At 43.7% G+C, this 13,184-nt stretch overlaps 2 protein-coding genes across 2 annotated transcripts; both read left to right on the top strand.

The window, feature by feature from the left end:
* Window positions 1-924: 924 nt before the first annotated feature.
* LOC109775334 (uncharacterized) lies at window positions 925-4,548 on the top strand. Its single transcript, XM_020334085.4, has 3 exons — window positions 925-1,610; window positions 1,735-1,930; window positions 3,810-4,548. The coding sequence occupies exons 1-3, from the start codon at window positions 1,179-1,181 to the stop codon at window positions 4,280-4,282; spliced, it is 1,101 nt and encodes a 366-aa protein (XP_020189674.1). The 5' UTR covers window positions 925-1,178; the 3' UTR covers window positions 4,283-4,548.
* A 5,847-nt stretch (window positions 4,549-10,395) lies between these two features.
* LOC109775335 (uncharacterized) lies at window positions 10,396-11,137 on the top strand. The gene has a single exon (XM_020334086.4). It carries the CDS (start codon window positions 10,509-10,511, stop codon window positions 10,875-10,877), a length of 369 nt encoding a protein of 122 aa, XP_020189675.1. The 5' UTR covers window positions 10,396-10,508; the 3' UTR covers window positions 10,878-11,137.
* The last annotated feature ends 2,047 nt before the right edge of the window (window positions 11,138-13,184 follow it).

Genomic DNA, 13,184 nt, shown 5'->3' with positions numbered 1-13,184 from the left:
TCTCCATGCCCCAGCGCGGGAGCAGCTTCGGCCGCACGCGAGCGCCAAATCGCCCAACCAAGCACCGCCGGCCACGTAGAGCGGTGGAGCGGCCGGACCGGACGATGCCAGCGATTTTTGAACCCGCCGGCCGGCACTTGTCCCGGTGGACGCGACGAGCCCTAAAACTATTCGGCCGTCACATGAAGCCAGCTCCACTCAGCGCGCTCTGCGCTTTGCGTGCGAAGCGAGACGTGAGCTTTTTTTTAAGAAAAGGAAGAATACCCCGGCTTCTGCATCTGGAAGCTGAGACGCGAGCTTTGCCACGGCGAGTTCAGATTTGAGTTCGAAAGTTGGAGGTTCCATCTTCCATGGACAGAGGGTGGTGGTCCTGTCTTCAAGTAAAAGATCTGACTCGGGCTATGGAAGTCTTTTGATCAATTTTTGTTGCTTCGATGCATGTTCGCCCTAAAAAAGTGTCTCTCAGCGGCCGAGGAGTGCATGACAGCATGTATGTGATTTCCTCACAAAGAAAATTTCTATAGTTCAGTACTACTAGTAGCTCCTTTTACACATTTAATTACACCAAGATAAATCTGCCTTCTAGTTTTGCACTGATAAGCTTATATAGTTTCTGCGGTTCTAGCTAATTAATCCCCCACAAAAATAGTTCTAGCTAATTAACAGTTATTTAGCCAGTATCCACGACGACGGTGACCTACGGACACACCACATGTTTTATTTTGGATGGTCATTCTAATCCAATGCTCGCATAAGCTGTTATTAAACCCAGTGAAACACGACAAACAGTGCGTGAAAACGGCCTAAGCATCCGATGCATCCACTGCTTTGGCTGCAACCGCCCCGAAACCCATGCGACACGCCTTCTTAATCCCGGCCTGCCAAGTGCAAACATCCTCTGCACCTGTGGCTTCCAAACAAAATTTTACTACACTACCACCCAAAACATCCCACTCCGAATCTCCGACTAACTCGTGCGTGTCACAGTCGGCAGATTATATACAAGATTACTACTCGTAGTGTCTTCGTCTGCCGCTCTGTTCACCACCCTCCAAAGGCCACACAGGTCTCGTCTCCTCTGCTCCATCAGCCATCAGGGCACAAGCTAGCCGATCGTTATATTCTCTGGGAGTGCAGTTCAGTTGCGCAGCCGTGCAAGAAAGCGCAGGGTGCCAGCCATGGAGTTGGAGGGGAGGCCGGCGCTGATGCTCAAGGAGTGGCTTGAGCTGGAGTTCACCGCGGAGCTCTCCCGCGACGGCTTCGGGTGCTACCCGCGCCACCTGGTCGCCGAGCTCCGTACCACTCGGCGGAACGGCGACGTCATCGCGAGGGTATCCGCCGCGGTGAGGGCCGCGCTGTTCCAGCCGTCGGGAAGGGAGGGGGAGGTCGCGCTCGCCGGGAATTCTCCGAGGAGGCTGCGTATGGGCTTCTGGAAGAAGCGGAGGGGTGAGGAGGCGGTGGACAGGAGGGCGCCCAGCTGTTCACCGTCGACTACCGCCGGCGGGAGGAGGGATGGTTCGTCGCCGGCGATGCTGCCGCGACGACGGAACCCGGAGCGTGGCCAAAGCGTCGGTGCAGGTGCCGCCGGCCGCCGTAGCAACGAAACCAAGGTAAGAGTGCACTCTTTTCCCGAGATTTCACCTCAGGTCTCTAATTCTGTATTGCCTTCTCCGATCATGTTCTTCTTAGTCTAACGTAGTTTTTGATTTGCATTCGATCGGGCGACAATAACAGGTTGCGGGGCTCGAGGCGACGCCCCACTTGGAGCAGGAGCGAGAGCGGAAGCAGCGTCTGAGCCCGGTCTCTGTGATGGATTTCCTCAGCCAGGATGAAGACGACGACGGAAACGAGGACGAGAACGGCGACGGCGTGGATGGAGACGACGAGACCGCGTCGCCGACGTTCCAGCAAAGCATAGCCAACATTCGAAGTAAGGCTTTCGGCACTTCATCTCGCTTCATTCTGAAGTGAATTATTTTCGTTGATCCAGTCACTGCTACGTTAACTCCCTGCAAAATTGCACTCGCAGTCTCGCACATGCTGATTTACTTAACGCCCGTAAGACCAGGCTAGGTTTTTTTTAGGACAGTAAGACCAGGCTAGCTGCTTGGGCGACTCGATCCCGTAGTGATAGTTGACTGTAGTCCCCGACCGACAGGCGCAACGTTTTCTACCACGGCTTCTAACCGTACGTGCTGCAGTCATCAGCAATTAAAGTTGCCTTTTGGTTCGTACGTACTACTTAAACCTAGATTAGTTAGAAAATAATCGTGTGGAAATGATATGGGCACTAATCAATGTAGGTCAAGTACAGTTCGATGCCCTGATCGATGTATATATGCGCACGAACCGTTGGCGTATTAGGCTATGGCTATGATAACCAAATGCCACGAATATATATCCGGTGGCCCATTCCTGTCTCCCATCTTATCAACTCGAGCACACCGTTGGATGCAAATACGTGCAAGTAAGGAACAGTGTAGCAGTACAAAGAAGAAAAAGGAGCGGGGGAAGCGTGACGTTGATGGCCAACCGGCAAGCGCATAATGGTTGCGTGGAGAATTGAATATGGGCACATTAAACAAGTGTTAACTCCGGGGGCCAACTTGATTCTCGATCCCGGCCTACACCATCGGAAAGTACAGAGCATGTCGTATTCTAAAGTTTCCGACGCAATATGAAAAGCGAAAAGGAGGGGAAATGATAGACAGAATAATCGCCTTATCAACCGTTTAGCGGCTGGCCAGTGGATGTAATCATGCAGGGCGTACCATCCATCTGGTGCTCGTTCAGAGTAATCTTGCTTTAGCTTTGCATACGTATATATGTTAGTAGCGTTTCGTAGCTCAAAAGGGGCATATACCGGCTGTCGACTATGATTGTGTTCTTTAGTTGTGCATACTTGCAGTTAACAATTTAGCATGCACCAGCTCGTTAAGTGTCATATGCAGTGAGTAAGGGCATCTTCAACACGGATCACCAAATATTTCCTCAGATGTTTGAGAACACTTTTAGGCCTCTAACGCTAGTCCTCAAATTACACGAACTGGTCTGGCCAACCAAAATCCTCCAAAACATCCTCAGATCGAGGGAGGGAAGGGGGGGGGGGGGGGGGGCTCTGGATGACGTTTCCATTTGGTGAGTAGCGTTGGAGATGCCCTTATTCACTGATTGACTTTATTACATGTTAAGTTATGCCGTAATATGGTCGAAGGGTACGTAGACTCGGATTCTCTGGAGTTTTGGATAGCCGGGGTACGTAGACTCGGATTCTATGAAGTTTTGGAAAGCCGAAGACTTTATTACGTGTTAAGTTATGTCGTAATATGGTCGAAGGGTACGTAGACTCGGATTCTCTGGAGTTTTGGATAGCTGAAGACTTTATTACGTGTTAAGTTATGCTGTAATATGGTCGAAGGGTACGTAGACTCGGATTCTATGGAGTTTTGGATAGCCGAAGAACGTGAAAATTAAGCTAGCAGCCTAGTAATGCCAAATAGTTATGGGCCATGTACACCCAATATCTTGTGTTTTGTTGTGATTTGCCATGCCAATGAAGCCATGTTGCCACCCAATGGGGTTTTCACCATTGACAAACTACTATTCTGTGCTCACCAAGTTTTTGTTGTAAGATGAACTGGCGACAATGGACCATCTATCTATGTATTGTTGATCATTACTGATGGAGCAGATGTTAGTTTATAAGTGCCCCCTTTTTCTAATGCAAGCTATTTCAGAGCTCATAATATCAATCACCATCTTTTAAATCATTCAAAATCAATAGCTGATTAGATACTTATGATGTGTAGGAGCAAGTCAAGAGTTGCTTCAAAAAATCCGGCAGTTTGAGCAGCTAGGTGAGCTAGACGTATCCGACGTGGACGATGCTACCACGGCCACGGAGGATCTAAGCTACAACATGTTGGAAACAGATTCCATAGAAGACAGTGACGATGCGTCTGCACAGGGCATACTAGACCTGCTAGAAGCAAGCTCCTCAGGATCCAGCCACTGCTTTCAGAAGCTTCTGGTAGATTTCTTTCGGGACGATAAAACCCCAAGAAATCTAGGCCGAGGAAAGGTGTTGCTGGAGACCGCTCAAGCATGGCTGGATGGGCAAAATTGTTCATTAAGACCAATTTGGACAGTGGTGAAGACGGAGATTGCGTCCATCGAGCAGTGGAGATGCCTCAGAGAAGACGAAAAGACTCTACTAGCCGCTGATATGGAGAGTGATATCATCTCGTCGTTGATCGGAGAATTGGTTGACGAGTTATATTGACTACTCGCAATGAGACGATGACTGCTGAAAACTGCTTCGAAATATCGAGATAATTGGACCAGGCAACTTTGTCCCGCAACTTTCATTTGGTGTGTGTATCATCGAAACAGAAGCACATGTGAACTGTTGCAACCTTGCGGGGTATCACAACGTAGTATGTTGATACAATGATGCTACAATACTGGTGATGTGTGAGTGCTTGTACATTTGTGAATGGTCCACAATCTATTGGATATGAATCTTTTGCTTGGGATAGGGCATGAAAAGTTTGGCAACATTGTGTTTCTGACCTAGAAATTTGTAATAAAACATGTGTTCTTATACGATCCTAGAAAACCACATGCATTGCGAGAAATTTGTAATAAAACATGTTTTCTTGTAAGATCCTAGGAAACCACGTGCATCAGGAAAATCGCTTTCTTCCGCAAGTCAAGTCACATAATGCAAATTATCATCACCAAGGAAAGAGGACATACATCTAAGTACTCGTGTTTAGTTTCCTATGTAGAACACACACAAAGAAGTTTAAACCACAGAACCGTTTGGGTTTGACCCGGGTCTCACTCACACAATGAACCCTCCTTTTTTCCTGACGGGGCACATGGGCCACGATCTTAATACTTGAGTACAAACTCCCTCTCCTCTAATTCGTCTCAACTCCACCCATGTTCAGCACGCCCCAAAGCCTCTCATTAGGGGTTGTTGACACTTTTTTAACCGAAAATCGGACACCAAAATCGAATTGAATCGAGAAACTTTATTCTTATGTTTTTTGGTCCTCGGGTTTTTTTTATCAAATATGGCTCAGTATTCACACAAACATTCAGAGTTTACAAGATCCTGGATACAACCAGGATACAATGAAAATACATCGAATGAGGAACGAGTTCACTCGGTCTAGCCTACACATGAGCCGCCTCATTAGCCCTATGGTTTACACGAACAAAAGAAACAAAAGAAAAACTACTAGCCAATGATTTGATCTCTACGATAACTGAGCTCGTAGTGGACCTATCTCTAGCACTAGCATTCAACTTTATGACCAGAGTAAGACAATCATATCGAAATACCAAGTTGTGGAAGCCTTCCTCCCGAGCAAGAGCAACAACATTTCACAAAGCTAGTGCTTCAGCAATATTGGGGCAATGATGCCAACAAAAGACTGACGACAAGCCATCAGACATGTGCCTCTATGGTATCGAATCACCACGCCACTCGCCAAGCTCGAAGAAGAGGAGAAGACTGCAACATCAATTGTTCACACAAACTAGACCTGATGATGGTGGAGCCCACTTTTAAAAATTGTTCCAGAATTTAAAAATGGTCATGAATTTGAAAAGAAAAAATGAAGAAAGAAAAGGGGGGGGGCAACAAAAAAATATATAAACTAAAAGGTAAAGATAAAGGGAAAATGCAAAAAAAAAAACAACTCCAAAGCTTCCAAAAAAAAAGGTTGGAACCTTCCCAAAAGAGAGTACAGTAATGCGTGCTCAATACACCCTGTAGGTGATCGCGGCGATGATCAAGTATTCGGCGGTATATATCTTTTGTGATATGGGGAGTGCCTATACCTCACTTCTTGCAAGATGTATGGGACGATCGCCTACAAAGCAACTCAAATGGGCTGGGTCCAAGATTCTGTGTACAACACAACAAGGTAGAGTACAATGATACTATACGCACAATGAGGTAGAGTATACCCATATTTGTTTCTCCTTTGTCTTTTTGTACTTTTGTTTATATTTTAAAATTTTCTAAATATATTCAAAAAAATAATGTACTTAATTTTTCAAAAGCGTCCATCGCACATTAGAAAAATGTTCATGTTGTGTAGAAAAAGTTGTTTGTGTAATATTTAGAAAATGTCCGTATCAATCGGAAAAAATAGTTCACATGTATTAAAAAAATGTTCAACAATTATTTGGAAATTGTTCAACAAGTACTCAAAAAAATTGAACATGTATTTTACAAAAATGCTCATCAAATGCTCAATGTGTATAAAAAGTTCAGCGCTTTTACGAAAATGTACATCTGGTAATCAAAAAAATGTTCAGTGTCTATTTGAAAAAAAATGTTCATCATGTATTTTGAAAAAATATTCAAGTTCTATCCAAAAAATGATTTAAATGTATTTTGCAAATGTGCAACGTGCATTAAATGTTCAACATATGTTTGAAAAATGTTTAATATGTATTCAGAAATATGTTCAAACATGTATTTGTAGAAAAATGTTCATCTTGTTTTTCAAAAAATGCTCAGCATGTATAAAAAAATGTTCAGCGTGTGTATTAAAAACTTACAACGTGTATTAAAAAATATTAAATGTTTACTTGAAAATCATCTATTTTTGAAAAAGGAATTCATGGTGTATCTGAAAACTGTTTCACATGTATTGAAAAAAAATATAATTAACATGTTTTTAAAATATATTTGATCTGCACTTAAAAAAGTTTAACTTGCATTAAAAATTCAAACAAGTATTTGAGAAATGTTCAACGTGTACCAAAAAGAGTTCAGCGTGTCTAAGAAAAATGAAGATCGTGTGTTTAAATGTTGACATGTATTCTAAAAAGTGAAAAAGGATAAAAAAATTATTAAATGAACAAAAAAACAAAACCAAAAGAAAAATAAAAATAAAATAAATGAAAACTATATAAAAGCAAAAATGAAAAAGAAAGAAGATGGTCGGAACCTTTGTTGGAAGGTTCCACGAAATCGTGCCCACGCCCTTCCGAATACCGCTTGACTGGGCTGGTCCACTAAGACGAAATAGCAGTTAGGCAATAGGCGAGACACAAAGCGGCGCACCAAGGGCTCGTAATAGGTGACACATAGCTCTTCTTCTTTCATCCTATAAATATAGTATAACTGTATTTGAAGTATCTTAGATATAATATATGAATATACTAAAATTGATAAAGTAGTATGTACTCCCACATGGTCAGTGGCGGAACACACGCCAAAAACGGCTAGTAAGATTAGAGTGGCCGGATAATTAGAAGTGTGTTTAGCAGTAGTATTAGCTGTTCATTGCATCAAATTCTTTTGAAGGGCAGATCAGGACCCGGAATTGTCCCGCCGATACTCCGCCCCTACACATGGTAGCATATGATATGTGTGTATAATTACTGGTTGTATAATGTATTTCTCCGTTAATCATGTATTTACAAAATGTTCATCATGAATGAAGAATATGTTATGTTGGGTATTTTTAAAATAGTAATCATGTAGTAAATATATTCATTGCATACTTAAGAATATGAATCGCTTATTTAAATAATGTTCATCATGTATTGAAAAATGCTTATTGGGTAATTAAAAAATGTTCATCAGGTATTAAAAAATTATGCTGTTGTATTTAATAAATGTTCGTCATGCACTAAAAATTATCTTATATTTTAAAAAATATCTTATGTTTAAAACTATTAAAATATTTTTTAAATATATTCATATATTTAATAAACTGGTCATGTACTTTTAAAGAGTTTTCGCGCATATTTGATAAATATCTTGTAAATTAAAAATTCACATAATTTGGATTGTTCATATATTTAAAAAATGCTCACATCTTTTTAAAATGTTTGTACACTTTTAAAAACACATGCTTATAAAATGCTTTGTATATTCTTTAATAACGTTCACACACTTTTTAGAAAAAAATGTCTTTTTAAAAAGTTTAAATGTTATAAAAGGAATGACAAACTTAAAGAGATAACAGAAAAGGAGAACAGAAAAAGTGTAAAAAGAAGAAAGAAACAATTTTAGAGAAGAAAAAAAGAAGAAGAAAGAAATAGAAAAGATAAAAAAAAGGAGACAAAGAAGCAAAATGAAAACACCGAATCGATGAAAAAAAGGCCCGCTAATGAGCCTGCTCTTGCATGCGTCGACTCTAAGCGAGCGCAAGTTATAACTTGCGATAAGCGAGATATAGCACTGGCGGCAAGTTTTTGTACTCTCAAAGTCAAGCTTTATGAACTTTGAATTTTTTTGTTAAAATATACAATAACAAATCAATACCATTAGATTTATTCTTGAATATACTTTCATATCATATAGATTTTGTTGTGGTAAATGTTTGTATTTTTTTTCTATAAACTTGGTTAAACTTTACGGAGTTTGACTTCAGTCAACTCCAGAGTAAATAAAAATGGAGGGAGTATTTGTTTGCAACGTGCAACTATTGCTCATAGAGCATGTGCATTGTCCTAATGAAAAAGTATTGGTCTATTTCCTCATACAGACCACTATCATCTGATTGCTTACTTGCATCGAAATAGGAGTACGAAAATAACCAAACCGAGATACTTTGGTTTATTTTTCTAGGAACCTTATTTTGGTTATCATTTTTGGAAAATACGATTTTTTGCTATTGCGGAATTGCAGAAACAGCTCAGCCAGTAGTTTTCTCTACTCTGCTAGGATTCTGGTGTGTGATTATCCTGCCATTGATATGCTACAGAGAAAGTTTCGAAGTACTGCAGCTAGTGACCACCGTTCTCTTTCATGCATGGGCCTGCAGAAGATTTCTTCCAGCGATTAGATTCCCAAAGACAGTTTTGTACTATTCCTCGTCATTCCAAATTAGCGAGAACAAAACCGCAGTCGTACTTTTGTTTTGTTTTGAGCCGAGTCAAGTTGGTGGTGCATCGTTATCTGGTGGACTGGAAATTCTGGGAACAAAACGCACCTCGGCTTGGCCGACTTAAGGAAACCGGCGTTCCTGGCATGACCACATGCATGGACCAGGCATGGTAGCTTTGTTGGGTGAGAATGTATGTACGCTTGGTTCGTATAGAAAAGAAGCAGTTGAACCAACAGCAATCAAGAAGACGCACGTACGTGAACGTGACCTTGCGGCAATTTCAAGGTTTGGTTCAACTGATCATCATTTTTGCTGTGCGGTCCTCTCCACCTGCCTATACAGGTCGGGGTGTTCCATTTCAACGCGAAATAATGAGCAGCAACAAGAAGCTTTTCTTGGTAAGTATCAGGACTGAACATGCTGGTTGTTATTGTTGTTGTTGTTGTTGTTGTTGTTGTTGGGGTTTAGGTTAGGAACGAGGCAGGGGTGGACTAGGATGATCTAAGAGGATACCTGGCCACGCCATCTGTGCGTGGAACGTGTGGGTTTGCAAGGTATGGATATGCTCTGATCCATCCGGCTTGGCCCGGGGCATCACTTCACCTCACACATCCCTCTCGACAAACCCTCGGCTGCGGACCGGCGAAGCAGACACGCCGGTCGCCACCCGAACGTCGGCGTCCACGCACGCTGCCGGCCATACCTTCCTGGGAAAACCCGGGCCAGCCGGCACTCGATTCCCGTTGCTGAATGGACGCATGCCTTGGACGCGAGCGGCGCAAAAATGAACACAACGGACGGCGCCATGTAGGTGAAGAGTTGCTGTAGCGGCGAGGCGGCACGCCCAGGTGACGCTTTTGGTGTGGCCGCCGGGCCGTACGAGACGGGAGGAACGTACCAAGCGGTGGACACGGACACACGGTGGTTGTTTGGTCCCCTGCTCCAAATCTAAGTGGCGCTGCTTACGGAAGACACATGTGGCTCGCTCGTGTCTGCCTACACTGCTTTGGTATGAAGCAAAGGAAATATGGCTCCGCTAATCATTGTCATTCCGATGCCAATACCTAAAAACGGAGCTGTGGTGTACTTCTCTACAGTGATACTTTGCAACAACTTCTTCCATTTGCACCGCCTCTCCTACTCTTTTTTTTTTGAGAAAAAACGACTCTCCTTGCCTAAAGGAAGAAGAGAATGGTTCTTGAATATCCCCGCAAAAAAAAAGAGAGAATGGTTCTTGAATAATTACTAATGACTAAACGAATATAACGCAGCATTTTACATGCATGATTAATTTTCTAAAAAAACTAGTACTAAAATTTAGCAGCAACATCACTGGAGCATTGAATTGGTGCCACAATTGGCATGTCGTACTACTTCTACTCAGAAGCAAACAACCAAATTATTTCGGGGAAGAAGATAACCACCATTAATCAGCACTGCCCCGGGCGCCCGGCCCCTCTCCCGCGTGGACTCCCCACGTTTACCAAACCGTGACAAAAGTCCGCCATGCCGGAACCACCACGTCCGTGCGCCGTTCCACGTTATAAACCGCCCCCCGCGCCCCACAGAAACACCCGAAGCCAGGCAAGGCAACCTCCCTCTGCCCCAGACACGCTCACGAGGTCCGTGCGCTCTCTCGATCGCATGGCCGCGCCCGCAACCAACCTCCGGCGCGCGGAGCTGTGCGCCGCCGCCGTGTCGGCCGCGGACGCGGCGTCGTGGTGGTGCGCCGTGGCGCTCGTCGCGCTCGTGCTGCTGGGCGCGCTCAGCGCGGAGACCGCGGACGAAGATGGGGAAGGCGCCGCGGCGGCGTACTTCCGCGGCCCGCGGCTCGGCGGCGCGGCGGCCCGGCCGTGCGACGGGGTGTACGTGGTCGGGGAAGGCGAGACGCTGCACACCATCAGCGACAAGTGCGGGGACCCGTTCATCGTGGAGAGGAACCCGCACGTGCACGACCCCGACGACGTCTTCCCGGGGCTCGTCCTCGCGCTCCGGCCGACCAAGAACACCTAAGCTTCAGCCGTTTGACATGGATGCTGCTACTCCGTGTGCGCGCCGGGATGAGCGATAACTCGAAGAGTTCTGCTGTGCTCCCTGCGCTGCTTCTATTCGTTGGTTGCTTGCTTTGATCCTTTCCTTGTCAAACTGCCCATCTTCATCTTGATGGAGTTTTCTATGAGGGGAGAAAATGGCAACTTGTATATATTAAGAGGATGATGAGAGGTCTTTATGAGTACAAATTAAGTTGAATGGCCCGGCTCTAGTTTGTTTTACATCCTTTATTTACTTGTTTATTACAATCTCTCCTAAAAAACCTTGTTTATTACAGTTTTTTTCTTTCGGTGTGTTCTGACTTCTTGGAAAGACGTGGCTTTTCTTTTCATTTCCTAGGATACTTCCCGTGCATATTAAGTTGTAACAAAGATGTGATGTCAAAAAAAAAGTTGTAACAAAGATGGCTCAACAGGAGACCTACCTACATAGTTTATTTTTAGAAAACTGTATGTATACTCCATCCGTTTTAAAATAGATGACTCAACTTTATACTAGTACATGCTAGTTAGACAGGTACATCAAATTAGTATAACCAGTGTAGATGATTGTAAAAGACAATATGATTTCAGTTAAATGAAATCGATGAGGGAGTTCTCTTTATGTAGAAAAAAATAGTATAACCAGGCCCTTCGATTCAGGTTGGAGTGCACACAAGTGCTTTCTGCATGATCCAAAACGTCTTGTTAGGTTGCAACTCACGGCAAGAAACCCAAACTGAAGATCAAGTGGCGCTGCAACTGCAAGTGAAACGTAATAGCATATGTACCAACTAATGCCGAGTACTTGAGCAGAACAAGTAGCTCGTATCTTTTTAGTTGTCAAAAAAAAAGTAGCCCGTATCTTTTTTTTAAATGCCAGTAGCTCATATCTACCGCCCGCGAGTCCCCTTGCCACTCGCCACACACCGCCGGGGCCCTTTTTAACAGGAGCACTAACTAGAGGTTACCCCTTGCAAGGACCTTCAGGGGTCAGTTTTGATGCTCTAGGAGTACGCCAAGTGGTGTCTAGCGGTCGCCACATGTCACGTGCTGAGCGTTCTTTCTGAATTTCGTTTTCTCATTTTTTTTCTGTATGCATTTTCGGATTTTAGATGGGGTTTTCTACGAGGTTTTTGGCTTTTTGGGTTTCGCCCGATTTTCCCTAGGTTTTGGAGAACTTTTCTGCGAGCGGATCTTTTTTGGCTTTTTGAAAATTATGCTTCCACGAGAAGCGCAAATTTGCTTCTCGTGGAGAAACATACTTCCTTCTGTGAGAAGCACAGTTGTGCTTTTCGAAAAAGAAAAAATATCACATATTTGCTTCTCCTGAAGGCACATATTTAATTCCACAAGAAGCACATTTGTGCTTCTCGAAAATAGAAAAACTATGTGCCTCCACAAGAAACACATATTTGCTTCTTATGGAGGCACAAATTTGCTTCACGACAAGCATAGTGGAAAAAAGTTGTGCTTCCATGAGAAGTACAGATTTGCTTCCGCGAGAAACGCACAGCTGTGCTTCCAGAATGGGGAAAAACTGTGTTTCCACGACAAGCACATATTTTGTGCTTCTCGGAAAAACAAACTGTGCTTCCACAAGAAGTACAATTTGCTTTTCGTGGAAGTACAAATTCTCAAAAGGGGAAACCGAAAAGCCGCAACCATGCTTCGGCCTCCATTTCTCTCTTCCTTTTTTCATCATTTTTTTGTTGCCATTTTTTGTCTCCGTTGGGGGGGGGGTCGGTTATTGGTTTTTATCCTAGGGAAAAAATCCGTGGAAACCTAATAACATGGGATCTAGTTTCAGGGGGGGGGTCGGTTATTGCTTTTTATCCTAGGGAAAAAATCCGTCGAAACCTAATAACATGGGATCTAGTTCTAAGATTTCGACATGGAGGCATCCACAAGTGGAACACATCAAGACGAAGGGAATGAGAGAGTACAACAAGATGATCCACCTCAACCTCCTTCTCCACCTCCACGAGCGAACAACGACGCCACCAACAGTGAAGAAGAAGAAGATGATGATGATGAGGATGTTCCATCACAACCCAAGCAAAAGCTCTCACGAGTTAGATTAAGAGTCTCAAAGAATCATCCCGTTCACCAAATCCTCCACGACATCAACACTGGGAGAATCACTCGCTCTAAAACTAGTCTGGCTAACTTTTGTGAACATTACTCATTCATCTCCAGCAATGAACCTATGAAGCTAGAAGAAGCCCTAGAGGATCCAGATTGGATAAATGCTATGCACGAAGAGCTACACAACTTCGAGAGGAATCAA

Source organism: Aegilops tauschii, chromosome 2 (assembly GCF_002575655.3).
Source record: "Aegilops tauschii subsp. strangulata cultivar AL8/78 chromosome 2, Aet v6.0, whole genome shotgun sequence".
Lineage (NCBI taxonomy): Eukaryota > Viridiplantae > Streptophyta > Magnoliopsida > Poales > Poaceae > Aegilops > Aegilops tauschii.
This window is presented reverse-complemented; position numbering and strand designations above follow the sequence as displayed.

Coding starts and splice junctions, on each gene's coding strand:
- LOC109775334 (XM_020334085.4), top strand. CDS start 1,179: ATGGAGTTGGAGGGGAGGCCGGCGCTGATGCTCAAGGAGTGGCTTGAG. Junction 1,611..1,734: donor GCCGTAGCAACGAAACCAAG/GTAAGAGTGCAC, acceptor CGACAATAACAG/GTTGCGGGGCTCGAGGCGAC. Junction 1,931..3,809: donor AAGCATAGCCAACATTCGAA/GTAAGGCTTTCG, acceptor TATGATGTGTAG/GAGCAAGTCAAGAGTTGCTT.
- LOC109775335 (XM_020334086.4), top strand. CDS start 10,509: ATGGCCGCGCCCGCAACCAACCTCCGGCGCGCGGAGCTGTGCGCCGCC.